The 26,180-nt window shown below is 52.4% G+C and overlaps 8 protein-coding genes across 8 annotated transcripts; 3 read left to right on the top strand and 5 right to left on the bottom strand.

Moving 5' to 3' along the window:
- Nucleotides 1–1,711: 1,711 nt before the first annotated feature.
- Nucleotides 1,712–3,703, top strand: BDP81DRAFT_376491 (multidrug resistance protein). Its single transcript, XM_060586743.1, has 4 exons — nt 1,712–2,081; nt 2,141–2,332; nt 2,388–3,515; nt 3,571–3,703. Exons 1-4 carry the CDS (start codon nt 1,731–1,733, stop codon nt 3,622–3,624), a joined length of 1,725 nt encoding a protein of 574 aa, XP_060444344.1. The 5' UTR covers nt 1,712–1,730; the 3' UTR covers nt 3,625–3,703.
- Nucleotides 3,704–11,897: 8,194 nt separating this feature from the next.
- On the bottom strand, nt 11,898–13,842 carry BDP81DRAFT_322075 (major facilitator superfamily transporter; the record flags this gene model as incomplete). The annotated part of the gene is made up of 9 exons (XM_060584671.1): nt 11,898–12,275; nt 12,329–12,498; nt 12,553–12,622; nt 12,678–13,032; nt 13,083–13,247; nt 13,317–13,392; nt 13,449–13,521; nt 13,586–13,642; nt 13,702–13,842. The coding sequence occupies 9 exons, from the start codon at nt 13,840–13,842 to the stop codon at nt 11,898–11,900; spliced, it is 1,485 nt and encodes a 494-aa protein (XP_060444343.1).
- Nucleotides 13,843–14,245: 403 nt separating this feature from the next.
- BDP81DRAFT_430196 (amidohydrolase) lies at nt 14,246–15,994 on the top strand. The gene has a single exon (XM_060590584.1). It carries the CDS (start codon nt 14,511–14,513, stop codon nt 15,852–15,854), a length of 1,344 nt encoding a protein of 447 aa, XP_060444342.1. The 5' UTR covers nt 14,246–14,510; the 3' UTR covers nt 15,855–15,994.
- Nucleotides 15,995–16,451: 457 nt separating this feature from the next.
- Nucleotides 16,452–18,795, top strand: BDP81DRAFT_461927 (Zn(2)-Cys(6) binuclear cluster domain containing transcription factor; the record flags this gene model as incomplete). Its single annotated transcript, XM_060593839.1, has 3 exons — nt 16,452–17,509; nt 17,566–17,733; nt 17,787–18,795. The coding sequence occupies 3 exons, from the start codon at nt 16,452–16,454 to the stop codon at nt 18,793–18,795; spliced, it is 2,235 nt and encodes a 744-aa protein (XP_060444341.1).
- Nucleotides 18,796–18,864: 69 nt separating this feature from the next.
- On the bottom strand, nt 18,865–19,754 carry BDP81DRAFT_41235 (P-loop containing nucleoside triphosphate hydrolase protein). The gene has a single exon (XM_060589211.1). The coding sequence runs from the start codon at nt 19,520–19,522 to the stop codon at nt 18,935–18,937; it is 588 nt and encodes a 195-aa protein (XP_060444340.1). The 5' UTR covers nt 19,523–19,754; the 3' UTR covers nt 18,865–18,934.
- A 159-nt stretch (nt 19,755–19,913) lies between these two features.
- BDP81DRAFT_461924 (RTA1 domain-containing protein) lies at nt 19,914–21,223 on the bottom strand (the record flags this gene model as incomplete). Its single annotated transcript, XM_060593838.1, has 5 exons — nt 19,914–20,104; nt 20,139–20,379; nt 20,440–20,570; nt 20,622–20,757; nt 20,822–21,223. 5 exons carry the CDS (start codon nt 21,221–21,223, stop codon nt 19,914–19,916), a joined length of 1,101 nt encoding a protein of 366 aa, XP_060444339.1.
- Nucleotides 21,224–21,622: 399 nt separating this feature from the next.
- BDP81DRAFT_321899 (C6 zinc finger protein) lies at nt 21,623–23,229 on the bottom strand (the record flags this gene model as incomplete). The annotated part of the gene is made up of 2 exons (XM_060584658.1): nt 21,623–23,114; nt 23,180–23,229. The coding sequence occupies 2 exons, from the start codon at nt 23,227–23,229 to the stop codon at nt 21,623–21,625; spliced, it is 1,542 nt and encodes a 513-aa protein (XP_060444338.1).
- A 1,422-nt stretch (nt 23,230–24,651) lies between these two features.
- Nucleotides 24,652–26,080, bottom strand: BDP81DRAFT_461922 (cytochrome P450 4V3; the record flags this gene model as incomplete). Its single annotated transcript, XM_060593837.1, has 2 exons — nt 24,652–24,775; nt 24,840–26,080. The coding sequence occupies 2 exons, from the start codon at nt 26,078–26,080 to the stop codon at nt 24,652–24,654; spliced, it is 1,365 nt and encodes a 454-aa protein (XP_060444337.1).
- Nucleotides 26,081–26,180: the final 100 nt, after the last annotated feature.

Below are 26,180 nucleotides of genomic sequence, written 5' to 3'. Positions count from 1 at the left end.
ATTCTCTCTACTACCTTCCTTCGGCCACCAGTACAACCTCTAAGGGGCTACAGGAATGAATATACGGGACAGAAGAGGAAGAGGACAATGTTGCTGTGGTTATCTGTAATACCTGGGCTGAAAGTCCCATGAGCTAGAAGCAATAACGAATACAAGGGATGAAGGCATAAAACGAATGAGACCAATTTCGCCTAGTGAAAGACCTGATTAAATGTGATTCAGATCAGGAAGTGCGTGCCTGAAGCAAGTAAAAAACACCATGATATCTTGCCATGCTTAATAAGCCTTTGTCGCGGTTCGGGCAGTAGAAGCAGGAAGAGGATCATCCTCATGACTCTCTACTCTCTCCAAGCCGTTGCACCTTGTCTTCCCGAATAGGCCCCAGCAGCGAAGGTTGGGGGCGCAGCCGTATCTTAATGAGAAATACATTGGCTCCATCGTTCATCTTGCACCCTCTTGGCTCCTTTTATTACAATTGACAGCCTAGGCGGCGTACCTTTGACAGTTTATTTTCCAGACGCAACACGTGGAGGCTGCGTTGCGAGTCCAGGCAGCAGAGTAAGCGGATGGACAAAATGTACGCGGTCTAATAAACGCAATAAAGCCGATGTTGCGGCAGCGTTTGGTGAACAAACAACTTCCACAATTTGTTGGCCGTGAGCTCACGCGTCGCGTCTTTGCGTCGTCATCCGCGCTGTTCGGTTCTACACGAACTTCCACCTCATCCCAGCCGCCGTCATCCGCGCATTGCTGCCACTCTTTAGTCTTGCTCTAACCACGGCAACGATCTTTACCAAGTGAGTCCCAAACATAAAATACTGATCGATCTGAGAATAATATGCTTCACAATTTTTTGGTTTCTTGCTGACCTCTCCTTAGAAGCTTCCGAGAGAGAGCCCTTCAGGTGCTTTTCCGCCATGGCATACGAAGCCGCGCGCACCTGTGTTGTCGCTAGACACACATAGCCCTTCAAGTCATCTTCAAAGTCTCTATTGCTGAGGAAGCCAGTGCCCAGCTTGAACAGCAACCACAAGATTGTCAACTTGATCACGGAAGCGCTCTGTTGACCAAAAGATGGTGGTAATTGCAAATTGATAACGGTACCATGAGCCTGCTAGGGCATATCGGCGCGAGGGATAACGATAAAAGACCGGCATACTCGATCAGACGTCCTGCGGGAAGGCGTTGACTGTATAATTCTGGCAAAATCAGTGGTGGGCAGGATGCTGACTTTGGACGGCAGTGTCTGCGATGCGAAATCGAGAGAATAGGTGACATCAAAATAAACGGAATGCTCGGGAGTCTTGACCGATCGACTGCGTCTATAATTATTACTTGATGTCATCGATCTCTCTCGCACTTTTTTGCCAGGCACGCCAGGCAAGTCTAGATGCAGCAACGTCACACCAGATCCGTCTGAAAAAGCCCCAGGGAATAAGGCAATCCACGAAACGTCTTTCCGTCATAGAATTCGGACCCTTTCATCATTTCAAGTCCACCTTTGCTGATGGCACGGACAATCGGCGCCACTTCGTCTCAACATGAGCTGAATCTTCCTTGCCAGCACGGTGCACTACACCTCCATAACGGACAATTCAGGCGACCTACTTGCCCGCAGTACACCGCTGACTATGAATGACGACTGGCATATTGGGAGAAAGCCAAGATTCAAAAGGATGGCAAGGCATCGAATCCCAACACCGTGTCACGAAAAACCAAGTTCACTGATTATGGAGCTACTGCGAGATACAGCATTCGGACACGTTGTCCGTTTTGTGACGAGAGGTAAACTCAGACAGTTCCAATACTACGACGAAAGAAACCCCGAATTATGGCGCGATTACGTCGACGCGGATAAGACTGCCAACGTCGCACGCTACGGCCAGGTACAACCACCCGAGAAGGAGTTTGATGAGACTGAGAACAAAGACGACGATGTTTGGAGAAGAGGGACCAGCGTCGACTCTGCGCGAACAAGAGTGCCTGGCGACGAGGAGTTTAACGATTTGAGTGGCACAAGGATCGACCCCGAGAAGGGCAAGAATATCCATCTCGTTGCTTTCTTACCCAACGACCCGGAGGTGAGCACCTACATCCGAAGCATTGCGAGCGGAACTACAGATAGGCTGACTTGGACTAGAATCCTCAAAACTGGTCTTTGAAGAAGAAGGTCTTTGTGACTTTCCAGATTTGTCTGCTTACAATTGGCGTCTATATTGGCTCGGCCATCTACAGTGCTGGTGTATTGGACGTGATGCAGGTGTTCGGCGTCAGCCAGGTCGCTGCTCTCCTTGGCCTCACGCTTTTCGTTGCAGGTTATGGCTTGGGTCCGGTATGAAATCCTACTGCCCGATCACCATATCAACACATGCTGACGAACATCGAAGATGATTTGGAGCCCCATGTCCGAGATCCCTCAGATCGGTCGCAACCCAATATACATCAGCACCCTCTTTCTCTTCGTATTACTCCAAATTCCCACTGCATTGGCAGTCAACTTTGGCATGCTGCTAGCCTTCCGATTCATCACGGGATTCGTCGGATCGCCTGTCCTCGCAACAGGAGGCGCGACCCTTGCAGATATCTGGTCACCCAAGAAAAGAGCCTACGCCATCGGAATTTGGGGCGTGGCAGCAGTCTGCTCTCCAACTTTAGCTCCGGCGATCGGAGGGTTCGCAGTCATGGCAAAGGGTTGGACCTGGCCTATCTGGGAGCTGATGTGGCTGAGCGGGTTCGCGTTCGTTCTTCTCTTCTTCTGCCTCCCCGAAACGAGTGCCAACAACATTCTATACCGACGAGCAAAGCGGCTTCGGAAGCTCACGGGAAATCAGAAGCTCATGAGCGAGTCTGAGCTGATGGCAGAGGAGATGACCCCGAGGGATGTCATGATGATCTCTTTGGTTCGGCCGTTTACTTTGAACTTCACGGAGCCCATGGTGTTCCTGCTCAATCTCTACATCGCACTTATATATGGGTTGCTGTATATCTGGTTCGAGTCATTCCCTATCGTATTCACCGGCATCTACGGATTCAGTCTTGGGCTTCAGGGAGTCGCATTCATGGGCATCCTGGTCGGTGCCTTGATCGTCATTCCGCCGTTCTTCTGGTACTTGCACAAGTATCTCGAACCACAATTCGACCAAAACGGGGACATTCAGCCCGAGAAACGTCTACCTCCTGCATTCATCGGCGGTTTCGCCATCCCAATCTGTCTCTTCTGGTTTGGTTGGTCATCGAGACCGGATGTTCATTGGATCATGCCAATCATCGGCTCCGCTTGGTTTAGCATCGGGTCTTTCTTGCTGTTCAACTCAGTTCTCAACTACTTACCTGATGCATATCCGAATGTTGCAGCTTCAGTGCTTGCCGGAAACGATCTCTTTAGAAGTGCCTTTGGTGCGGGGTTCCCATTGTTCGCGAACGCCATGTTCACCAAATTAGGGGTTCCCTGGGCGAGTTCCCTTCTGGGGTTCTTGTCGATTCTATTCATTCCCATTCCTATCATATTGTACAAGGTGAGTAACCATGTTTTTGCTCAACGTTTTGCAACATTGCTGATGTCGGGCATAGGTCGGTCCAAAATTGCGTCGAGAATATAGCAGACATGCGCGGAAGGACATCTAGACTTTCACATACTACACCAGTCACACGTCCTGCAACAGAGGAATTCGAGCTAAACGGAATCGGGTGACCAATTCAGGACTCATGTATTATAATTTGTAATTTCCTCGTAAATCTTATTGCCTCAAGGTCATGTTATTGAGATGTCTGACTGAAGGTGCCTGCCGCAAGTGGGTGCTTAGTTTGTTTGTTTGTTTTATATTTAACGCCATGGCGGCAAGGGCGCAGCCGCCCTTGCGGCAGACCTCCCGGAGGGTATATGGCGTGGAGGGTCGCAGGCTCTAGCTATATACTATATAATACATGCCGTATCCTAACGTCCTCTAACTAAGTCTTACTCGTGAGCTACTATGTATTCTATCCATCCCTAGTTCCCACTGGTGCCCTAGTTCCGTTATAACCATCTGGTTTCTTAATAGAGGTAGTTTGTCGTTTAGAGGATAGGTTATGACCTATCTCTTAGTACCGCGGGCAGATCTTCTGGAAGAAGTCTATTACGCAGAGGAAGGCCTGGAAGCCTTTAGAGTCAGTAATTAGCCCCTTGAAGTAGCGATCGAGGGACCCTATAGGTCCTACGGGCTCCTGGCGCCTGTAGGGGTAGAGGGTGGGCCACTGTTGCCTCCTCAGTAGGGTCTTTCGGCAGTAGACTAGATGGTCTGCCTCCTTAACCCATCCACAGGAGCAGGTGAGTAGTGCTTCTGTGTGGTTAAAGCGTTGGTGATATTGTTTAAAGTCCCCGTGGCCTGACCGTGCCGCGAGGAGGTGATGAAGGGCAGCCCTAGGGAGGCCAAGTTCAGGAGGGCAAGCAAGGGTGGCCTTGAGCCCTAGTTGGGTATAGCGGGGAGTTGCTTCTTGTTTCCACCATCGTCTATATTGGCGTCTTGGCCGCTCTTTAGCAAGCCACTTGATACCTGATAGAGTAGCTAGTTGGCCCCTAAGGACTGGTAGAGTTGTTCCCTCCTTAGCTAGGCTGTCTGCTTCTTCGTTTCCTTTAATACCTTGGTGCCCAGGAGACCAATGGGTTTGTATATCGTGTATCCTAGCTACCTCCTGGATCTCAAGGAAGGCCGCTTGTGAGGAGTCTGGGACCTTACCGCGAATCCCCTGAATAACGCTGGTATTGTCGATGCAGATGTGTATAGGCTGGCCTTGGGAGGTCTGAAGGGCCCGTCGGAGCCCAGCCCTCGCCCCCTCCGCCTCACCATCAAACACTTCTGCTAAGCCGAGACGGCCGCAGCCCTGGGCTATACGTTTATTGTTGCGGTAGATAACAAAGCCGAACCCTGTAGCCCCGTCAGGAGCTTTGGAGCCGTCTGAGTATACGACTGTATGCTGACCTGGCACAGTCTTGAGCCAGGCCTGGAAGATCCTAGCTGCTACATCCTTCGTCTGTGTAACTATAGGGTCATAGGACCCTGGGAGGTATTGCGGCTGTAGGAGCGCTGGCCTTGGACACTTAGGTAAAAGGCCAGCTGTTCTTTGAAGCCTGGTCTGTTGCCGCCCTGACTGCAGCAGCCTTGGGACCAAGGGATGCTGTTGGTCAACCTTCTGCAGGCGTATAGCGAAGCGTAGTCGCGCTGCTTCGAGGGCTACCTCTGCTGTGGGAAGGCCAGCGTCTCGGATGAGGCTACTGGTCGGTGTGGTTCTCCAGACAGGCAGGATAGCCCTTGCTGCTGCTGTAATAACTTTGCTAAGTCTACGGGCCAGGCCCTTCTGTCCTGTACCAACTGTAGGTATCTGTAAAGCAGTGCTACTGCTAGTATTGGTGCCGCTGTTTAGGGCTGGTTTGGTTAGGCCCGCATACCAGGTCTCAACTCCATACAAGGCTGTTGGAAGGACACAGGCAATAACCGCTTGTCGTACTGCGGCTGCTGGGAGTCCCCCTTTGGTATTTGTTAGGTGCCGTAGGAACTGGGCTACCTTCTTTGCCGCTGCCACCTTAGTTTCGACATGGTGACGGAAGGTGAGTCTCTTGTCGAACCAGACTCCTAGCCATCGTACAGGCTTAGTTGAGGCCTTGATAGTTAGGCCCGTCGCCTGTATATCTGGTAGGTCTTTTGTCTGGTTATATTTCCTGCTGAAGTGGACTGCCTCACACTTAGCTGGGTCAAAAGCAACCTTGTTATCAGTGCCCCAGTTAAGGATATGAGTGATCTTTTGGCCTAGGGCTATAGCATTTCCTTCTAGCGACGGGCTAGTAGCTACTAAGCCTATATCATCCGCATAGCCAAACCGTAGCTCTTGATCGTCGGCTAGGATATCCGCTAAATATAGTAAAAAGAGAATAGGGGATAGTGGGGAGCCTTGTGGTAGCCCACAGGATAGAGGGAAATCCTCTGTAGTTGTATCCTCTAGCCTGACCCGGGCTGCTCGGCTAGAGGTAAAGGTGAAGATCAGCCTAATCAGATGACTAGGCCAACCCTGCTGTCGTAGCCTGATAACAAGTCGGTTTCTTAGGACAGAGTCAAAAGCCCCTTTAACGTCCATTGTTACAAGAGTTGCAGTGAGCCCTGAGTCTAGAGCCCTCTCGATCTCGTGGGTCAGACAGGCTGTTAGGTCGACTGCAGCCCTCCCTGGTAGTGCTCCAACCTGCTGCGGGCTAGCAACCCCTTCTAGGATAGTAAGGTAGGCCATCCTTTTTGCTATTAGCCGCTCTAGGCCTTTACCCAAGCAGGATAAAAGGGATATCGGTCGCCAAGACCCAGTCTTCGAGAAGTCTGTTTTCCCTGGCTTCTGGGTCATGACAACTTCTGCTTTGCGGAACGGTCTGGGAAGTGGCCTACTTGAATACAGGCCTGGAAGAGCTGCTGTATAGGCCTAGCTACTGATTCCCAGGTGTGTTGTAGTAACTTTGTAGTAATCCCGTCAATCCCAGGGGTTGTAGTCTTTGTTAGAGTAGCCTGGCGTACTTCTTCCATGCTGACCACATCCTGCCAGGGCATTAGACGCCGTGCAACTACTGGGATAGCGAAAGGGTCCCCAGGTAAGTCGTCTGTAGCGTTAAATCTCTCTAGTAAGGCCTTTCGTAGGGCCTGGGCTTTATCGTAGCTGTTGTCGATTGTCTGACCTTCCACTATAAGAGGCGGGCCTTTAACAGCTAAGCCAGCCTTCCGCCAGCCTACTATCTTATATAGGTCTTGGTCTGTCTTAGCCCCTTCGATCTTAGTAGTCCAGTAAGCGCGTTTTGCCCTTCTAACAGTTGTTAAGAAGATCTTTTGCTCTTCTAGGATGGGGGGAGGTATAACTAGCCCAGGTTCCTGGGCCTGCTGGCGCCTAGCCTCGATAGCAGCTCGGTGGGCTTCTGCACACTCTTCTGTCCACCAGGGGGCTCCCCTACCCTGATTTGTCCGTCTCTTACCTACAGCTTGAATAGCTGTATAGAAGAGGTTGAATAGTTGGGTAGCTAGAGTGTCCAGCTCTGCTGGACTAGGTACTTCCCCTAGGGTAGGTAAGGCTGAGGATCCAGCTCTTACTAGGTCGATAAGTCGGGGTAGGGCTGACTCTGGGACTGAGAGGTGGCCAGTCTGGCGTTTCTGTTCCTGGGCCTTGCCTATAGGGATAGTTGTTGTGATAGCTTGGTGGTCAGCCCCTGGGTGCAGGTGTGGGCTAATATAAGCCTCAGCAAAGGGGATATTTGAGAATGTTAGGTCGAGGGTATGCCTATGAGTATGGGTAGGGACCCCAACCTCCCCAATAAACGAAAGATCGTAGCCTTCAGCCCACTCTGCAATATCGTCCCCCCGATTCCGGCTAGGGGAGCCTGGTTCCCAGGTAGGGTGGCGGGCGTTAAAGTCCCCTGCTATAAGGGCTCTTTCTGGCGGATAGTATCCTAGGAGAGCAGTAGTCGTGTGGTTTGTCGGCTCACCTGGCGGCCTATATACGTTGATAATAGTGAAGTTGCCAGCCTTAACCCATAAGATATCTCTCGTTTGGGTAGGCCTTTGTTGCTGTATTTGTAGTCTTAGACTCTTGCGTATATAGGTCATAACCCTAGGTCTTGTATCTCTGTTGTTCCAGAAGTCAACTAGGATATAAGAGTTATAGCCTGGGTGTGTGTTGATTTGCATCTTATCTCTATAGCCTATCCAGGGCTCCTGGATCAGTACTATATCGATCTGATCCGCCCAGCAGAGCTCTAGGAGAGCTGTATGAGCTGGGCTTCTCTTCCCCACGTTACACTGGGCGACTCGTAGTGCCCGTGGGGAGGCTGGCCTGAGCCTACTGCTCTGAGTCGAGGTCGAGGTGGGTGTAGGCATTAATAACGTTGTAATCAGGCTTCTGCGCCACCCGCTGAGCCCTGATGCTTGAGGTAGCTAGGGTAGGTTGGCTGGGTAGGGAGGGTAGGACTGGGTCGTCAGGGGCTTGCAGCCCTTCTGCTTCAGCCCCATTCTCATCTTCATCCATGCTGCTACAGCTAGCCGCATCACTAACGTCCGCTACAACAATTGAGTCCTGGGTAGGGGTAGGGGCGCGTGGGCGCTTTGAGCCGGGCTGATGGCTCGTTAGGCTGTTGCTAGGTTGCTGGGTGTTGCTGGCTTGGGTGCCAGCCTGGCTGCTCTGATAGAGGGCCCCATAGGCCTTCTGACCAGCCTTACGGATCCGGGAGAGTTCCTTCCGGTCTGGGAGGGTAGGGGAGCCATTAACCACTAGGGGCCTTGCTGGGCAGTCCTTGTGGTTAGCTTGGAAGGGGCCGGAGCAGTTGGCGCACTTCGGTCTAGCTATGCAGGGCCCAGTCTCGTGGGATCCCGAGGGCCTGCTACAGTTGCTACAGAGCGGCTGTCGGTTACAGTATCGGTTCGAATGATATCCCTGGCATCCAGGGTCGTGTCTGATTAGGGTCTTCTTCTTTTGGATAAGCTGAGACCTACTGCTTTGGTTAAACAGTCTGAAGGGTGGTACTTCCACAGAGAAGGAGATGACCCAGGAAACTTCGTTTATAATAGGGTTTATACCTAGCCGGGACTGCTGGGCCCGGGTAGGCTTACGTCCTGTTTGGGTAAGGACCTTATCTTCTACTAGAGTAGCTGGGTCAAGGGCGTCGCTATTAAGAGTCTACATCTTAACGTCCGTCACCCACTTCCGGGCCCCCAAAATTTCATATTCCTACATTTCTACCCACCAGCTTTAACTAACTTTTGTATCTATTATGATACTACGACGATACAACTTTCGCTATCACTAGGCTTTTCAGACTCGCTGGATTCATCTGTGCTATTTTCAAGTTCGCCCGCCTCGATCTGAGCCCTCCGAATAGCTTCAATGTCAGCAAACTTCGAATTTGGGCTCATTTTGACCTTCTTGCGCTTCCTAGCCCTACCGGCATCAACCTCTGCCTGTAGTACCTCAATCTTTCGCTAGGCTACTGCAAGTTCGTAATCCTTCTCATTAAAGCCCTTCTGAACTTTCCGACAAAGCAGGCGCTGCGTATGTTCATCGTTATCCAGCTTACTAAATAGGCTAAACTGATCTTAGAGCTCACCCCTCTTCTTGGGGGTCAACCAAGGGACTACTGATGTTTCTACCGCCCATTTTTCGCTTACCTTGCCATCAGAAAGCCCTTTGCAGACCTGAACAGCCTGTTTGGCAGGGGTTGACGTGTTCTCAAGCAGCAGGGGGCTCATGAGGGGTCTAGCCATACTAACAGGCCACAATCCAGTCCATTTCCAGCCACTGATGATGTTTTTGCTTGTCAGGGCTGCCTTGCGTGCCTTGCTGTAGCATATAATGAAGTTTCTCTTGCCTACAACTGTGCTAGCATCCCACTCGGCACGTAATCCAAGCTCCTTCTTGTATGCTGCCTTAAGGGGGCCAAAAACGGCCTGATCTAGAGGGACGTATGTGCTGGCAAGAAGAGCAAGTGTATCTTGTTCTTGAAGCAAATATACATGAAATACGTTATCTCATGGCTTCCATGACCATCCAGGATCAATAATCTGACCTCTGAGGGGTCCGCTGGCTGGGTTGAAGGGATGAAGACCTCTATTAACCACTTGACAGCTATAGAGTCTAAAGTCCAGCCGTTTTCTATTGCTGTGAACCTCCAGGGTTCGTATAGCTTTAGATCTAGAGGGAACCACTGCTACTAGACATTCTTGCTGTTGGATTCACAGGTGGAAAAGGAAAATACTCGAGTATCGTGGGTAGCAACGATCACCGACTGTAGTGGTGATATTGCTTGTTCTTGTTGTTCTTCAGTGGAAGTCTAACCAGGTGCCAGCGGCGGCAGGAAGTCTGGGGTATACCACCCTCGTGTGGCTGAGCCACACGGACCACCGTGGCTGGAACGGACCGCGGCAGCAACCTCCTGCTGCCTAATGTAGGCCTATTCCAACACTTGCCCTTATATATAACAAGTAGAGGCAGTACCTTACCAGTTACAAAGATACACTCGATCAGAGATATCCAAGCACGCAATCCAGGCTATTTCTTACGGATAGAACGAGTTTCTGATGATCCAAGAACAAGACCGTTTGATCCTCTACCTTCTAGAATACCAGTTTCATCCATATTATATCGATTAGAGGCTTTAATAGCCATGATCTCAGGGATAGCGAGGTGCTTAAACCATTACCTAATAACATTAATTAAGGCTCCATTAATCCGCTAGGAATCGATTGCTCTGCTTCTCTAGACCCTTACAGATGGGTTTCTCTTAATAAAAGACTAAACCCAGTTCTTCCCAAGAGGCTAGGGGTCTCCATAGATCTATAGGATACGCTCAGCAAAATTCTTGAGTTGTTGATGGGTTGGAGGCAGGCCCAGGGCAGCCTGAATTCGAACCCATTCAGCTAGATTGCTTTCCTAGGTAGGAGAGAGCCTCTGCTGGTTGGAAAAGGCAGTATCTCTTAACTAAGCTCCTCGGATTCGGCGTTGAAGTATTGACCTTAGTATACCCGATTCAAGGGATGCCTTCTTAAGGCTTTATCCGTTAGCTATAGCCTCAAGGGCTTAGCTAACGTCAACTTCTGTATATTGCTTCATCAACTAAAAAATAGTATATAGATAAAAGTTCAAAGGGACTGATAAGGAAATGATGAAGATATTCAAGTTTGTTGTTAGGGGATGAAAATGGCGGTGAGTCATTTTGGGGGGGCCCGGAAGTGTGGGGGGGGGGGGCCTGGAAGTGGGTGACGGACGTTAGTAGGGCAACGTGGGACGACGTAGGTAAACTACTTAGTAGGGGTCTTAACCTTATAGGCTCTAAGATACTCTACTAGTTTCTGTTTGTTTATAAGGAGGGCTTGCTGGACCTGCTTATTCAGGGGTCTTAGTAAGTAAACAGTTGCAATATGGTAAATATATAGGATATCTACCAGCTGGAGCCTAAGGGCCTGGCAGACTGTCCGGCGTAGGGCGAAGGGGGCGTGCTTCCTAGTAGCCGCTAGGCCCTCTTCTGGGATACGGGTAAAGACCCGGAGGTCCTCCTTCGGTTGGGATAGAGCCTGGGCCCGGGTCTCCGTCAGACTCTGTGTCTGGACATCGGGCCGGGTGGGGATTCGGGTACGGGTCGAGGCTATGGCCACGGCTGTAGTTGAAGCCGAGGCTGTTACGTCAGTCCATTTCCGGCTCGGAGCCGGGGCCGTAGTCTCGTTACCCATAATCCTCTTCAAGGCTTGGATTACATAGGTTGTAGCTTCTTTTGCAATCTGCTTCCTAGGCCCCTCAAAGTAAGAGATCATGTTGTCCATAGACTGAGTAATAGCCATAAAGACGTCCTTTCGGGCTTCATAGTGCTTAGCCTCTTTATTAAGAGCTGTAAGGACAGCTCCAGTAGCTGTCCCAGTTATAGTCGAGGGCCCCTTAGCCGTTAAGGGGGTTGTTGTTGGGGCGTCGGGCTGGCTTCCCGCGAGGCTAGGCCGGAGTGGCTGGGCCTCAGTTTCGCGGCGGCGTTTAGCCCTTGAGGATAGGGGCGGCTCTAAAGAGGGTCTAGAGCCTCGACCAGGGCCGGCCAAGGAGGCCGGTAACGGTCCAGAGCCCGCCGGAGGCTACGAGGCCATCGCGGGAGGGCGCTGGAGGAGAGGTAAAGGGTTTTCAGCTGTTAAGGATTTTGGTGGTGGCCCACTTATTACACTAACAGTAGATGCCAAGAAAAATTAGGCGAGAGGGAAGTCCTTGAAGTGGGTGCTTATGGAGCGTCGCGACCTTCAGAAAGTAAATTAAACATTGAATAGAGATTAACTACCTGCTTCCCTACGAGGCTGTAATGATTCCGGTGCCATATTCTCAAAGATCTTACTGCCCAGGCACCTCAGCCTTACTCTCACAACATCGCGCACTTAGATACTGTATCTGAAGAGCTTGTCCTGTTTGTCCGTCAAGTCGCTCTCAGGGGCACCGCCTGCATCCAGGATGACCTCATTCTGGCTCTGAATTTCCTGACCATCGGATTGGGCAGCGTCTCTCTTTTTGTTGTCCTTTGCACAAAGGTATCTGTACACGATGATTTCGACAAACAGCAAGCACCATGTGACAATTGCTGTGACGACACCATTGAAGTATCGCGGCTTCTTAGTCCAGAGCTGAGGTGCGCCAATGCAGCCTGCACAGTACCCGACGAAGAACATTGCGTTGATGATGGCGCGTTTCGTGTTTCCCTTGACGTTTGAGGCCGTGAGTGAGAGAAGGATGGACCAAACAGCTGTGATGCATGATGCCTGTGCCAGGTCAGTAAGCTAGTAAGAGGCCGCGTTAAGTGTGGTTGACTTACAATCCAGGATGCAGCAATCATACCCCATCCGGCATTGGTTGACAGTTTCATAAGGAGGACGTTTCCAATAAGAGGCGGCAGGATGAGAACGAGAGCGACCAGACTTCGCTGCTTGGGGAAGAGCATGCAACCGCAGACACCAATCCACAACATTGCAATTTGAACCGCGCCTGTAAACGTATTAGACACGACAGCCTTGAAATTCATCTAAAAGAAAGACGTACCGGATGGAGCAGTGTAGAGCATGGTCTGGTACTTGTCGTAGCCAATGCTATTGATGACGAGTGAAGCGAACTAAGGTTGATATGGTCAGTTGATATCATTATGCCAAGACTCGTGTGAGACGAACCGTAAGGACTGGAGACTGCATGGTCACCAAGACACCGAACCAGAAAACGAACCAAGTCCTGATGTCAAAGACAGCCTCTTTGAGCTGCGTCATAGAAAAGGAGGTCTTGTCGCCACCTTCGCGATCCTTGGCCATGCGCATAGACAAAACTTGCTTCTGGCGCTCATTCAAGAACCACGCATCCTTGGGGCCATTGGGCATGAATAGGTAAAAGAGGACGCCGGCGGCAGAGGTGATTGCGCCACAGACGAGGAACAGAACTCTCCACGGGGCGATGGCGTGGGTGTTCTTGGCGATGCCGTACATCAGGAGGGAACCGCAGATCTGAGCGAGGCCGTTCATGGTAATCCAGAGCCTGTCTGTTGTTAATAATATGATGTGAATGTCGGCATTGGGAAGGCTTACGCTGTTCGCAGTGCGTGCTCGTTGCTTCGGTACCAGATACTTGTGATTGTAATAAAGGCCGGAGACACGGCTCCTTCGGCGAAGCCTAATAAGAATCGAACGGCAGCGAAGCCGGCGTAGTTATGGGGGGCTGCGAGGCACATGCAGATGATGCCCCAGATGACACTGCGAAGGGTACATGTAAGCAGCTGTATCTAACAGGGAAAAGAAAATCACAGGAAGGGATAGACTTACACGGTGACTCCAACAAACTTGGTGAGGTGGAATCTGCTCATCAAGTAAATGAAGGGATACTCCGACACCAGCTGGCCTGTTCCGCAATAGTTAGGTGCTGGATAGCTCGGATATAATCGCAGATGTACTTACCGACGTAGAAGATGGAGGAACACCACGAGTATTGCGTGCTAGTAAGATTCAGGTCGGTGATGAGGCCGAACACCTATGCCGGTCAGCAATTTGGAACCGAAACTGTGACCGGTATTGCCCGGAGTCGGGCAGCCTACACTGGCGTAACTAAGACTTTGCTTGTCTAAGTATTGCAAGAAGAAGACAAAGCACATCTTGAGAGCAGATTAGTCGAATTGTTCAACAGTTGTAGTTACTGAACTTGGTTGCTCACCATTGGCAGGATGGCCAGGTCGATCTTGCGGAGAACTTCCTTTTCCTCTTCAGGGGTATAGCCATCCGCAAGATCAACAATCTGTCCAGTCTTCTCCTCCATTCCTTCCGAAGGGAGGTCTCCGGCCTGTTGCTTGTTCATCGCATCGATCTTAGTATCGCCGGACGAAGCCATTGTTGCCAGTGCTCGGTTGGGAAGTCTTCTGAAGTCAAAGTCAAAACAGCCTTTCTCAACTGCCTTTGTCCGAAAAACACGTCGAAATCCCACCCTCTCGGAGAACGGCAGAAGTGCCGGTTTTAAGATCCACGAGTTCGTCGTCTCCACATGCCGCATGGCATGTCATCTGTCGAAACGGGGTTATGTTTCCATCCCCCGCACTAAGAGATGCATATCAGGACATTCTCCAGAAATCCCTTCGATTGGATGTGCCTAGTGAAGATAGCGGTGATACGGAGGTGGGGCGAGCCATGTTGCCGACGACAAAGGAGGTTCGTGACAGATACCCGACGCGGGTATCGGCAACATGGCTTCGTGCTACCAGGTTTCCGATGATAGACTGCTACACTACCGATAAGTCTAACAATGTCAAAGGTAAGTGGTTGATAATGGCAGTATGACGAAGTGCCATGAGATGAAGCCAATTGGATAAATAAACAACTTGAGAAAAGAGGGAGCAGACATCCGAGTTGTAGAGCGGCATTCAACATTTTCAACCTCCTCGCTCCTTTTTGACTTTCCCCTCACCCCCCGCCTCGGTTCCAATCTTGGCGTAGACAACCTAACTACTCAGAAGTCATCCCACACTCACAATGGTCACCGAAGCCGACTTGAAGCCCTGGCTCCGTAGCCCCGTCCGACGATACATCCTCACCAACGCCACCATCGCCGACGTGACAGACGGCAGCCTACGCCCCAATGCAGCAATTCAGCTCAAAGATGGCTACATAGACACCATCACCGACTCGACGGACTCAGCTGTCAAGACTGCGGTAGAACAAGGCTTCGAGGTGATTGACTGCTCCGGCAAGTTCATCTGCCCAGGCCTCATCGACTCACACGTCCACTTCGTCGCGGTCCCCGGATTCGGCGATCTCTCGAAAGCTTTCGGCAACGCCAACGATGTCTCGCTCCTTCGCCAACCATATGTCGCCGCACAGATGCTGCACCGAGGGTTCACGAGTGTGCGAGATTGCGGTGGCGCGCAGCAGGCACTAAAGGAAGCCATCAACGACGGTGTCTTCCCCGGCCCAAAGCTCTTCATCGCGGGGCATGCTCTGTCGCAAGCTGGTGGTCATGGAGACATCCGCGGTGTGCACGATCACTCCGAATGCTGCGGCGGCTCAACAAACGGGCTCGGCAGACTATGCAATGGCGTCCCGGAGTGCATGACTGCTGTCCGAGAGGAGATCCGCGGCGGAGCAGACTTTATCAAGATCATGGGCTCCGGCGGCGTCTCAACACCAACCGACAGAATCGACCACCTCCAATTCACCGGCGCCGAGATCCGAGCCATGGTTGAATGCGCCTCGAACGCGGGCACATACGTCACAGCCCACGCATACACAACGAAGGCCATCAGGCATTGTATCGATAATGGTGTACGGGGGATCGAGCACGGCAACTTTGTCGATGCTCCTACGGCGAGGCTCATGGCGGAGAAGGGCGTCTACCTTACCCCCACCCTCATCACGTACGCTCAGATGGCTTCGCCGAAGTGGAAGGGCTATCTGCCACCCGAATCCATGTCGAAGAACGAGGAGGTGCTCAACGCCGGTTTGGTGGCCCTCAAGACTGCGTACGATGCCGGCGTGACAATCTGCTTCGGCACTGACCTTCTTGGGCCGCTGGGAGCAGCGCAATCGTTTGAGTTCTCATTGCGAAGCAGAGCTGTACCGTCACTGGCGGTGCTGCAGAGTGCGACGCTCAATGCTGCAAAGATGGCCGGCAGAGAGGACTCGTTGGGTCAGATCAAGGAGGGCTTCGAGGCAGATCTCATCATCACAGACGCGAACCCTGTCGAGAATGTGTCCATATTTGATGACCCCGAGGCCCACGTCTTTGGTGTGTTGAAGGAGGGCAGGATATACAAGAGCAGATGGAGCGGTTTGGTGGAAGATGCCGCAGTGCCAGTCAGAATCAAGCCGGCGCTGTGAGATCTGTTGAAGCTTAGAACATTCGAGGGTGTTTATGAGGACAGTAGTAGCTCATAGAGCCGCAAGAACCAAGCTAAATGTTAGTGAGGTAAAAGCCGGTGCAAATCATCACCGGCAACCAAACGAGTACCTATGCCAAACTCAGCGACGCGTCAGAGTGACCCCGTGAGTACACGCTTCCTGTACGAAGCACGGATACCCCAACGCGTGACACAGAGGCATCCTCGCAATAAGAGCCAATGAGATGAGAAGTCGGGATCCTTCTCCGCAGGCTGGAAGGGGGTTTGAAAGACAAAGATACCTGTTGTAGATGATGTGAGGTAAGGTGAACATTCTCTTTCTTTCACCTCGCTGAACAGCTTCACCTCGACGCGTGATCCCTGCCACCACCAGTGGGGCCTGCTCTTATCGGCAAAGCGTCCGAAATGCGGACAGACCCCAAGAAACGTCCTCCTTCAGATACCTTTCTCTCTTCTACACCAACTTCCTCCCAGTATTGGATATTCATCCCAGACCTGCGCAAGTCTCGGAGATTAACACAACTTTCACCCATCATGACGATTCCATGCTCGTCATATGAACGCGACACTTCCGCCAATGGAGTCTCCCGCAGAGCGCCGCCGCCGCCGCCGTAGGGTCCCGGATGCAGTCCGGAAGCGGGCACCCCGGGCGTGTGACCGATGCAAGGCCCGCAAGAATAAGTGCATCGAAACTCCTTCCGGGGTATGTGTGCGATGTACTGAGGGATCTCATCCGTGTCGATTTGAGAGGGAGCGGAGCCCGGCTGGTGAAGAGATTGAGGCCTCAGCTTCGACGACGACTTCAAGAATCACGGGGATAAGGCCCATCGGCATTACAGAGCGAGAGTCGAATCGGACGGATAATGATGGCTCTTTTACTCTCAACACACCAATGGGTCAAAGTATGAACGACCACTTCTCTCCGGCAGATAGTGCACCCTCAGAAGCCTTCATGTGGCCGCGCTTTTTGTCTCGTCTCCGGGATGCCTTTTGCCTCGACTCCCAGCCCCCATCCGGGGAGCAAGATATCGCAAGACTGCAACCTCGAATCTCAGATGCTCCTCCAGCAGATCCTGCCGAACTTCGACGCATCAAGAGGGCCGTGAAGAGCTTTCCTCCACGCGGCGTTGCTGACTTTCTGGTGTCAGTCTGCATTGCCTACGGGACCGACATCTTCTCCTACCTGGATCAGAGCCACTTCATGGCGGAGCTTGATCAACTTTACAATAACGAGCAATCGCCTCTAAGAGAAGACACGGGATTTGTTTGTCTTGTGTTGGCAGTGTTCGCACTGGGGAGTCAGTGGACAGCGCTAGCTAGGCCAGAGGACTTGAGCAACGCAACCTCGACGGAAGACCAGAACTTTGACCCTGGTCGGATCTTTTACAACCAGGCCCGTATTCTAATCTCTGACTTGATAGATCGGCCTTGCATCAAATCAGTCCAGGCGACGTTCATACTGGGCGTCTACCTGATGCCGGCTAGCGCCATCAGTGCCTCCTATGTGTACATGGGATTAGCACTACGAAAGGCCCTGGCTATCGGCTTACACCAAGAACCTGACGACCCCTCTCTGAGTGATGATGAGAAGGAGACCCGACGGAGGCTTTGGTGGTCGATTTACTCTCTCGAAAGGTAAGTAAGCCTTCTTCTGCTGGACCGTAGCTCGAGACGGGTACTAACAGCGACAGAACGGTCACCATTAAGCTCAACCGACCTCGGTCCGTGGACCAGGAGATCATCACAGCGTGTCTGCCGAAGCCAACTTCACGAGACGCGTCTCAGAAGTTTGACAACGTACAGCACCAGATAGCAAATGCAGCTTTTGTCAGAATCATTGACAAGCTTTCTGAACCTGGGTTAGTCGACTTGAACCACCCCAAACAAAACTTAAAGCTAATGCGACAACCAGGGCATGGTCAAACACCAATCATTCGCATACAGGAGCTTCAAGACGCTCAACGGACGCCCAGATATCTCTCAAGGCCTGGAAAAAGAGCCTCCCGCCATCACTCAAACTACAGAACGTCGACCCAAAGTCATCCAGCTATCGTGCCGTCTTCCACTTACACCTAAACTACTACTTCGCCTGGATCGACATGGGCAAAGTCTCCGTGGTGACCGTCGTCCGAGCTCGTCTACAAGCAATCTTCCACGCAAGCGCCGGCCCCTCCGACGTGCCTAGAGACGTCGAGCAATCCTCAGAGGCATGTGTCAAAGCAGCCAAAAAGATGCTCGAGCTCTTTGAGGGTCTTTGCCGCGGCGGCAATATGGCGCGATTCTCATTCACAGACTTCCAGGGCTGCAGTATCGCCACCATCATTGTGCTACTTGCTGGAATCCTGGAACGTGATTCGGGTTACGAGGGCCGGGTAGCTTTTGGGCTGGATTGCCTCCGCAGGATGTCCAGCGCAGGGAACACGACGGCAAAGATGGGAGTTCGTTTTGTTGAGGCCCTGCAGTCCATTACAAATGAAGCAAGGTCCAAGCTGGTAATGGCTCGGAGAAGAGAGATGAGTCAGGCTCAAGAGTCTTCATCAGGACAAGCAGAGGGCTACGGGCGATGGGCAGAATGGCTGGCCAACGCTGAGGTTGTTGGAAGCCCTTCGGGCGACGAGTCTGATCTTGAGATGGATCAGTCAGGTCAACCATCGGCTTCTGCTCACGGTCCGTTGACTTCACCAGATATTATGCTCTTTTCACCTTGGGAGGAAGCAGCTGCACTCCAGCTACAAGAGATGTCGGCTTCTGGATTCGGCATGCCAGTAGGGGAAGGAGTAGCAGCTGACGAAAGCACATTGATGCCTCTGCCGACGGGCGAAGAGGCCTGGCTGCCATCATTTGCGTGGAATGATGACCAGATGTATCTGATGGGCTTGACTGGTATGGACGGCCTAGATTTCATGGGAGGGATTTCGTAGCGCTGTCAATTCATTCTTGTGAGACTTCCGGTGCAATGGCACATCCAAGCTGAACTTTAAACTGATCGTGAATACTCGCCAGAGCCAGCTTCTGGTTATCTAAGTCCCCCCTGCTTTTCCTCGACTCTCTCGGGTCCGGTCACTCTTCCATCCCCTTCAAGGCCTGCTTTCGGCACTCGTCCGAGTGCTTCGATGTATCGACGACAATCACATTATCCTTGGGCCTATACGGGTTGTCGATCCACCTTCGAAACAAAGCCTCCTGGTCCTCGCGTCCTTGGGATGCATCGCCGTCAGCCGGAGGATTGCGTACTCCCGTACGCTGACTTCTCATCGCTGCTCTCGCCCGCAGCCTCTCATCGAGCACTTCAGTATCGACTTTGGGCCTGCACTCGATGTACCAATACTCAAAACCCGCCCCTTTCGCCAGGGCTGTTCCACTAGTGATGATTTCTTCAAAGTTGCAGGTGCAGTCTACAATGAGGTTGCGACCCTGCTTGAGTATGTTGCCGGCGAGCGCCCAGAGCATCGAGTAAGCCAGCTTCGCAGACTGTTCGAACGGTAACCCACTATCGAGGAGAGAGGATTTGATAACGTCGATATCGAGGATGATCGCGTTGAGGGGCTTGGCTAAGAGGGCCGCAGTGGTGCTTTTGCCCGCGCCCGGCGCTCCCGACATCTGAAGGAACAGCCGCCGTGAAGAAATCGAGGGGTTGAAAGACATCATAATAGCCGAGCTGATATGTAGATCTTGTGGTCGGCTGGGTGTTCAGGTAACGGAGCACAGAAAGAGGCAATCCAGCTTGGACTTATGCTGTGGATATATCTATGAAGTACCTTATGTATCAACAACCACCACTGCATCACTCAAGAAGACTGTTGTCAGAGCTTGTTTTGACGCATTTTGCGTCTGTACTGCCACAGTGACGTGTCCTGATCTGTAGCGTTTACCAAGCTTCAAGCCACAAAGGAGGAACGCCACATTGTGATTCAAGCCTGTCCCATTCATATCCACATCAGTCTAAATGTCGACGCCTAAAATCCGTACTCTCAGACTTAAACCCTGTCTACTTGGCTTCCCTGTTTTCACTTGTCCATCCGGTTACTCCACCGCCATTTCATGGCTTCGGGCTTCTCCTAGTAAGCTCTTGTTCCTCCGGATCCTGTCCAAGGGGAATCCTCCCTTTTCTCCTAGAGAACCCACTCTTCATGGTCGCAAAGAGCCCCGGCATGTCCGACTCTGGATCGTTCATGACCATGGCCGGATGCACAACGTTGAAGACCGCTATAGCCAGAAGCATCGGCAGGGCTTCCAAAACGTAAAAGTAAGCCTCGTGTGTAACTAATCAAGACATTGTCGATCCCGTGGCCCGAAGAAAACTCGATCAGGCGGTAGACGATCCGCACTGAGATCATGCCAAGGGGAAAGTAGAGCGCCCATAAGAGCGGCTTCCAGGATCGAGACTCCTTTCCTGAAAGTTTGTCCAATCGTTTCATCTCAACCTGGAACTTCAATGCCAGGGCGACGACGATCAGGATGAAGAACTCTTGCAGTCCGATGCCACCCATATAGATGTGGATTGCCTTCATTTATTCCGCAGGAGGCGCCGTCGGGCCGGCCATACTGCCTCCGGTGAGTTGGACGGCAAATGATACGACGTCAAGAGCAACAAAGATCGCCGCAAATGTTGCTGCCGGAATGCGGAGGAGAGAGCGCGAGGGGTGGAAGAAGTAGATCATACGGCCCAAGGTCATGTATGCAAAGGCGTTCACCCCTGGAACCATGTTAATACCCTCTCCGACAAGTTCTGAAAAGAGATACTCACAGATGGGCGCAAGCAAGATGAAGATCTGAAATACGAGATAGATGCCGTTACTTTGCTGGTTCTTGCTGCTTGCCGCTCGGAAGACAAAGGCCAGAGTCTCCCATATGCTCGCCATAATGATAACCCAACACCATCTCTGCAAACCAGTCAGATACTGAACACACCACGGCGTGTCAGTTGTAATGTTAAAACGTACGAACCTTCTTGTGCTTGGCGGCCTGCCAGATGTAGACGACGGTCAGAACGCCGAAGAGAGCCGCAAACACCGCCGCTGCCGCGAAGCTGGGATAGTAGTTCCAGATGGCACCGCATTCGCCGGGAGGGATGTAGCCATTGGCGTCGGGCTCGATCGTCTGGACACATGTTGGGATGGCGATGTCAATGGTCTTTGCTGGGACCGTGACATAGTTATTTGCCACACCGGGAATTGTGATATGCTGTGTCGCGATGAAATCTCCTGTCGGAAAAGATGATGCTGCAGAGGAAGTTGCTGCATCTTGACGTTTTGCCAACGATCCTGGCAAGGTGGGTGTGGGCGAAGGACCCGATGGCAAAGCGAGGGCGGTCGTGGCCGCTGCCAGCATGATCCAAGACAAGTGCATTGTAATGAGTGGTCAAAGGAAATGAGACGGTAAGGAGATTGTTGATAGATGATGTCCGATATCTTCAATCCCAGATTCCAGTCCGATGTTCTCGTCTTTCATCTTTATAACTGAGAGTCTCATGTCTCCCTCACTCGTGTAAGTCGACCATCGTGGTGCCTGGCGATGCACAGCCCCCACGTTCGCAACTTTTATGTAAAGAAGCGAGCCGACCAATCATAGCCTCTCGAGAGGCGCAGCGTCGTTGATAACAATGTTAACTAAGACCCCCCTGCAATGTCAGCACGTACATAGCTTGGGTGCCACGGATGCGCGTGAGGCGTAGTATTCCCTCGAGAGGTTGGCGCCAGTGGGAGAGACACGCAGCGGGAAGCCCTGAGCGAGTAATAGTAACTTGAATCATGGCTTGCGCTTCAATTGTACTCGAAACCACTCTTCTTGGACCGTGATAGGCCCGCCGTGCTCCCTCATCAAGAGAGCGACCTTCTTCCACATGGCGATGGCGCCGTTCTTCTCGTGGACGAAGCGGACCTCGTCCTGCATAGCCGAGTCTTGAATTCGTCGTCCTTCCGGTGGCAATGTTCCGTCGTCGACGACACTTGCAATATCTTCGTCCGGTCCCAGATCTAGCTCGTGCTCGAACTCAACAATCTTGCGCCCAAACGCCTGAACAGTGTTGAAGTCCCAGAGGTTCTCCCTCTCATGCGCAATGGTCTTCATGAGACCCAGAGCAGCGATTCGTAAGCTCAAGGACCGGCACTTGATAAAGACGAATCCCAGCAAGGGGCTAAACCCCATCTCAAAGGTGAATTTGGCCCGGTCAAACTTCTGCCACATTTCTCGGAAGATGGATTCGACTTCGCGTCCAAGATCTATGATCCGCTGGAACTTGTCCAGATGTAAATCGTAAACTCCTTCTCCACGAGAGAAACACGTGCTGAGCCAAATTTTGCCCACGAGCCATTTCATCTCGAGCAACCTTTCGACGAGCTCTTCTCGCATGGCCGCGCGCTGGCAGTTATTCGGGGACTTCTGCACCATGTACGCTTGGAATGCCGCGGCCCAGTCATCCAGCATCTCGTCCATCTCATCTCTGTCCTGCATTATTGAAAGATCTGGCTTGGGATGCGCCTCATCACCCAGGCGATACTCGTCAGCGGCCCGTACGAAGCGAATCGCCCGCACGAGCAACGGGTCCAGCGCACCTTGAACCTGTTTTAAGTTGTAGAATGGAGGCACTGGAACTGGACACGGGTCCGGTATGGTCGGGAACGTTTCTGGTCGAGCACCGAAGAAGAAGGGGAATACTCCAAGGCGACAGAAAGCCGGTTCTAGGTGATCTCGAACGAATCGCGATGTGGACCTCAACCCATTGAGGATGTTGATGCCATGCCTGCAGTGGTCGATGGCACCCTTGCATTCGCCGCGGAGCATATCGATACACACAAAGAGGATGCACACGAACAGAACCGTTTCCTGGTTGTTCGTTGTTCGGAGGTGTTTGATCGCCTCGTTGTAGTGCGCGACCGCAAAGGCGTTCTTCTCCGAGTGCCGGTCTAGGGGATCCTCCTTGAACTTCTCGTACAGCGAACTGATGGTCAATGCGGCATGTTTCGCAGCAAGCTCCTGGTGAGAGACCTGGGAGACAAGATGGGTCCAGAAGTAACTATCCAAGGGCCCGGACAAGACGGGGGCGACAACTTTGCGGAAGAAACTCAAGGCCCGGAGTTCTGCGTCCGTCGCGGCCTGGGTCGGAGGCGGATGGACGCGGAGTAGCTGAGCCCATGAATATGTTCCCGTTGGCGGTGTCACATAGCCGTCGCACCTTCGGCCCGTGCTTACGCACCTGTTGCATGCCGGGCGTGCTTCATCACATTTGACTCTTCGAATTCTGGGTTGGTTAGCTCTAACGTACGAGGAGGAATGATACCTTGGGCATGCGGCCGGCGGACTCACTTGCAGGTTACACAGCCCGTCTTAACCTTTGCTACCCCGAGTCGAGCCATTTGGTTGGGTCAAGTGCAAGCAAACTGGTAGGGCTGGTTGTTGTGTGATGGAGGTGGAGATGCGCCCTGAGAGACGCGTTTCTCACTTATCTCGTAAAGATGCGAGGTGGCCTATGAAGAGACAGGGAGTCAATAGTAAGTTGTGTTTGGTGCCAGGGAACGAGACTCCTCAAGTAATGTAAGCTTGCGTAGTCTCCGCGCCCCCGTGTCGACGCGGAGTAGGTGATGTGCCATGGAACTGAATCCCGAGCCACATAGCGTGACGTTGTCGTTCGACGGTGTTCGTTTCAGAAGCGAACAAGAGAGCCTGAGACCAAAGACGCAGCAGCATACATGGTTTCCCGACGTGTCTTAGTGTCCAGTCCAGGTTCGCAGTGACCACCTCCTCCTTGCACTCCCGCTCATGTCACCATCGGCCACCCAACCCTACCAACCACCACACAACCACAACATGAGAAGATCGGGCGGCCGCTTGTGAAATTAAGCCCCGAATCCCTCGAGCAGAGTCCACTTTCTGCGGGGCAAATGCGACCCGGCCAATCGGGCGCCGTGGACTCTAAATAAAGTGTGCTTATCTAAATTGTTTTCTCCCTCTTCTTCCTGCGCTTCAGTGTCATCTCAACTTCAACAATGACATGACAAGACACCTTCATTTCTATCTACTTACATGATTCCGACAAGCCAGATTCCAAACGCATTCTCGCGTTACCGAGCGAGAGGAACCTTCAGATACTCACGTCCAAACTCTCGATGCCGAGTGTAGTCAAGCTCCAGAGCCTCTAGAGTTCAACGAATCATCTCCTGATGAATACGAAACTCTGCTGAAAGGCCATGTCGGTGCTCGTCATCAGCGCCCCGCTGGGTCGATGTGGAAGAACGGAAAAATAGGACCGCGAGGATGCGGGAAGCTCCGTGGGCTCCCGAGGTCGGGCCCGGAAAGCAATAGGCACACCGGCCGGTCTTGAAGCCACCGGAGATGGAGCGGCGGGACAACAAGTGGGCACGATGCCGCCGGACTTACTGAATACAGCTATCAATTATAAATCATCAAGTCGTATTCTTGAGCTGGCCTCCGGCCGGTGATGGTCTCATCCAGCCTTGCTCGACACCCCGCACTCTTCCAAAGACGCTCGCAGCTCAGCAACGAGCTTCAAGCTTCTGCCCCAACGTCACAACTCCGACCTATCCGGCGAGTGTTATATAAAGCTCTCCATCCGATCTCCCCTCGCTCCGTCTCTCGCTAACCTTCGAGACCCCGCTGGAGCCGGGCAAACGTTAGGTCCTCGACCTGGCCGAGACCCTCCCCCGCGCGCGCGTTCATTATGGCGGACAAGGCGGGATTGCGACGACACCGATGTCCGACCTCCCCGAACGGTCCCCCGCACGTCACGCTTGTCAAGTTGTCAACACGGCACGAAACGCTCAGTCAGACTTTTGTCGCAGCTTGACATGAACAGGCATATCATCAGCAATCTGCGGTGTACCCTTATCAAGTTGGTAGCAGCGGTCTCCTTCTACCAGGACCTTGGGTCCAGTGGTATTTCCTCTGCGCACAGTGTCAGAGCCTCGGTCATCATTGAACAAGCTGCGGAGGCGTTTTCGGAACTTACTTGAGAGCATCCCATTCATCCCAGGCGCAGTCGATGTCAAAGTTGCGCGCGAGGGACACCAGGGCCAGCTTCATTTCAATGACGGCTAGCTCTTGGCCAATACAGGCGCGGCTTCCGAGTCCAAAGATCCTCCAGCCGTGCTTCTTTGGGTACAATGGATCCTCCGGGTCCGTCGTCATCCATCGCTCTGGCACGACCTCATTGCCTCTCGGCCACAGGTTCTCGTTGCGAGACTGCGAACGCAGCCCGTCCCAAATGAGGAACCCGTCGGTGGGGTACTGCTCTCCGGTGATGCTGTCAGTGATGTGATAGTGCGATTGTCCGTCTCGAATGACAGGAGGTCCGGGAAACAAGCGCAGCGCTTCTTTGATCACTCCACCCGTGCATAGCAGGGAATTGAGCAAGTGCGGTGACTCTCGGATCTTCTCAATCGCATCTGCGGGATCCTTGCCGAAGACTTCGTCATGTTCGGCCCGCAGCTTTTGGCCAACTTCGGGGTTCTTAGCGATGCAGTGAATCGCCCAGCAAAGAGCCGTGGCTGTTGTGTCATGACCGGCAAACATGAAGATCTTAAGTTGGGAGACGACCGTCTCCAAGAACAACTTGTCGACGTCGACTACTCCAGACATTGGCTTAAGCGCCAAATCGATAATGGTCTTAAGCCCGTCCTTCTTCTTCATTCCTTGGAGGGATCGTTCGATTGATGGGAGTAGCTCGCTGTACATTGTTTCCCTGTTCTCTTTGATAGCTGCCAGTCGCCATGGACTGTACCACTTCCATACGGTGATGATGTTGAAGTGAAGGATACACCGCGCAATCTGGCCCATGAGAGCGCTCCTGAATCTGCTGGGTCCGTTCGTCTGTTCGTGAAGCTCGATGTCAAGTACCGCGCGACCGATGATGTCCATGGTCAAGTTGGTTGTGGTCTCCACGAGCGGGAACACGCCACCCCAAGAGCCATCCGCGCCAGCTTTCTTCCGTACAATATCGGCGAAGATCTGGACATCCTCGAGCATTCCGGGTACAAGACTGAGGACATTCTTGTTGCTGAAACTGGGGTTGAACCGCGCGCGCCACGTCTTCCAAGGCTCGCCTACCAGACAGGCGAGGTCCCTTGCTTCTGTGATAGGAGCTAAAGCTTTTTTTGTCCAGTCGCTTCGCGGAACGCTGGAGTCAAACATGAAGTGGCCTGCTGCTTCTGGGTGGACGGTGAAAACCAGTGGTGGGCCCATGGGCCACATGTCGGCGTAGATTGCAGAGGGACACGATGTCCGGCCGGGGAAGAGTGTTTCCCAATTTTCGACGATGGCTTGAGGATAGTAGAGGAAGGATACGTCTTTG

Source organism: Colletotrichum phormii (assembly GCF_030913505.1).
Source record: "Colletotrichum phormii strain CBS 102054 chromosome Unknown BDP81scaffold_12, whole genome shotgun sequence".
Taxonomy (NCBI): Eukaryota; Fungi; Ascomycota; class Sordariomycetes; order Glomerellales; family Glomerellaceae; genus Colletotrichum; species Colletotrichum phormii.
This window is presented reverse-complemented; position numbering and strand designations above follow the sequence as displayed.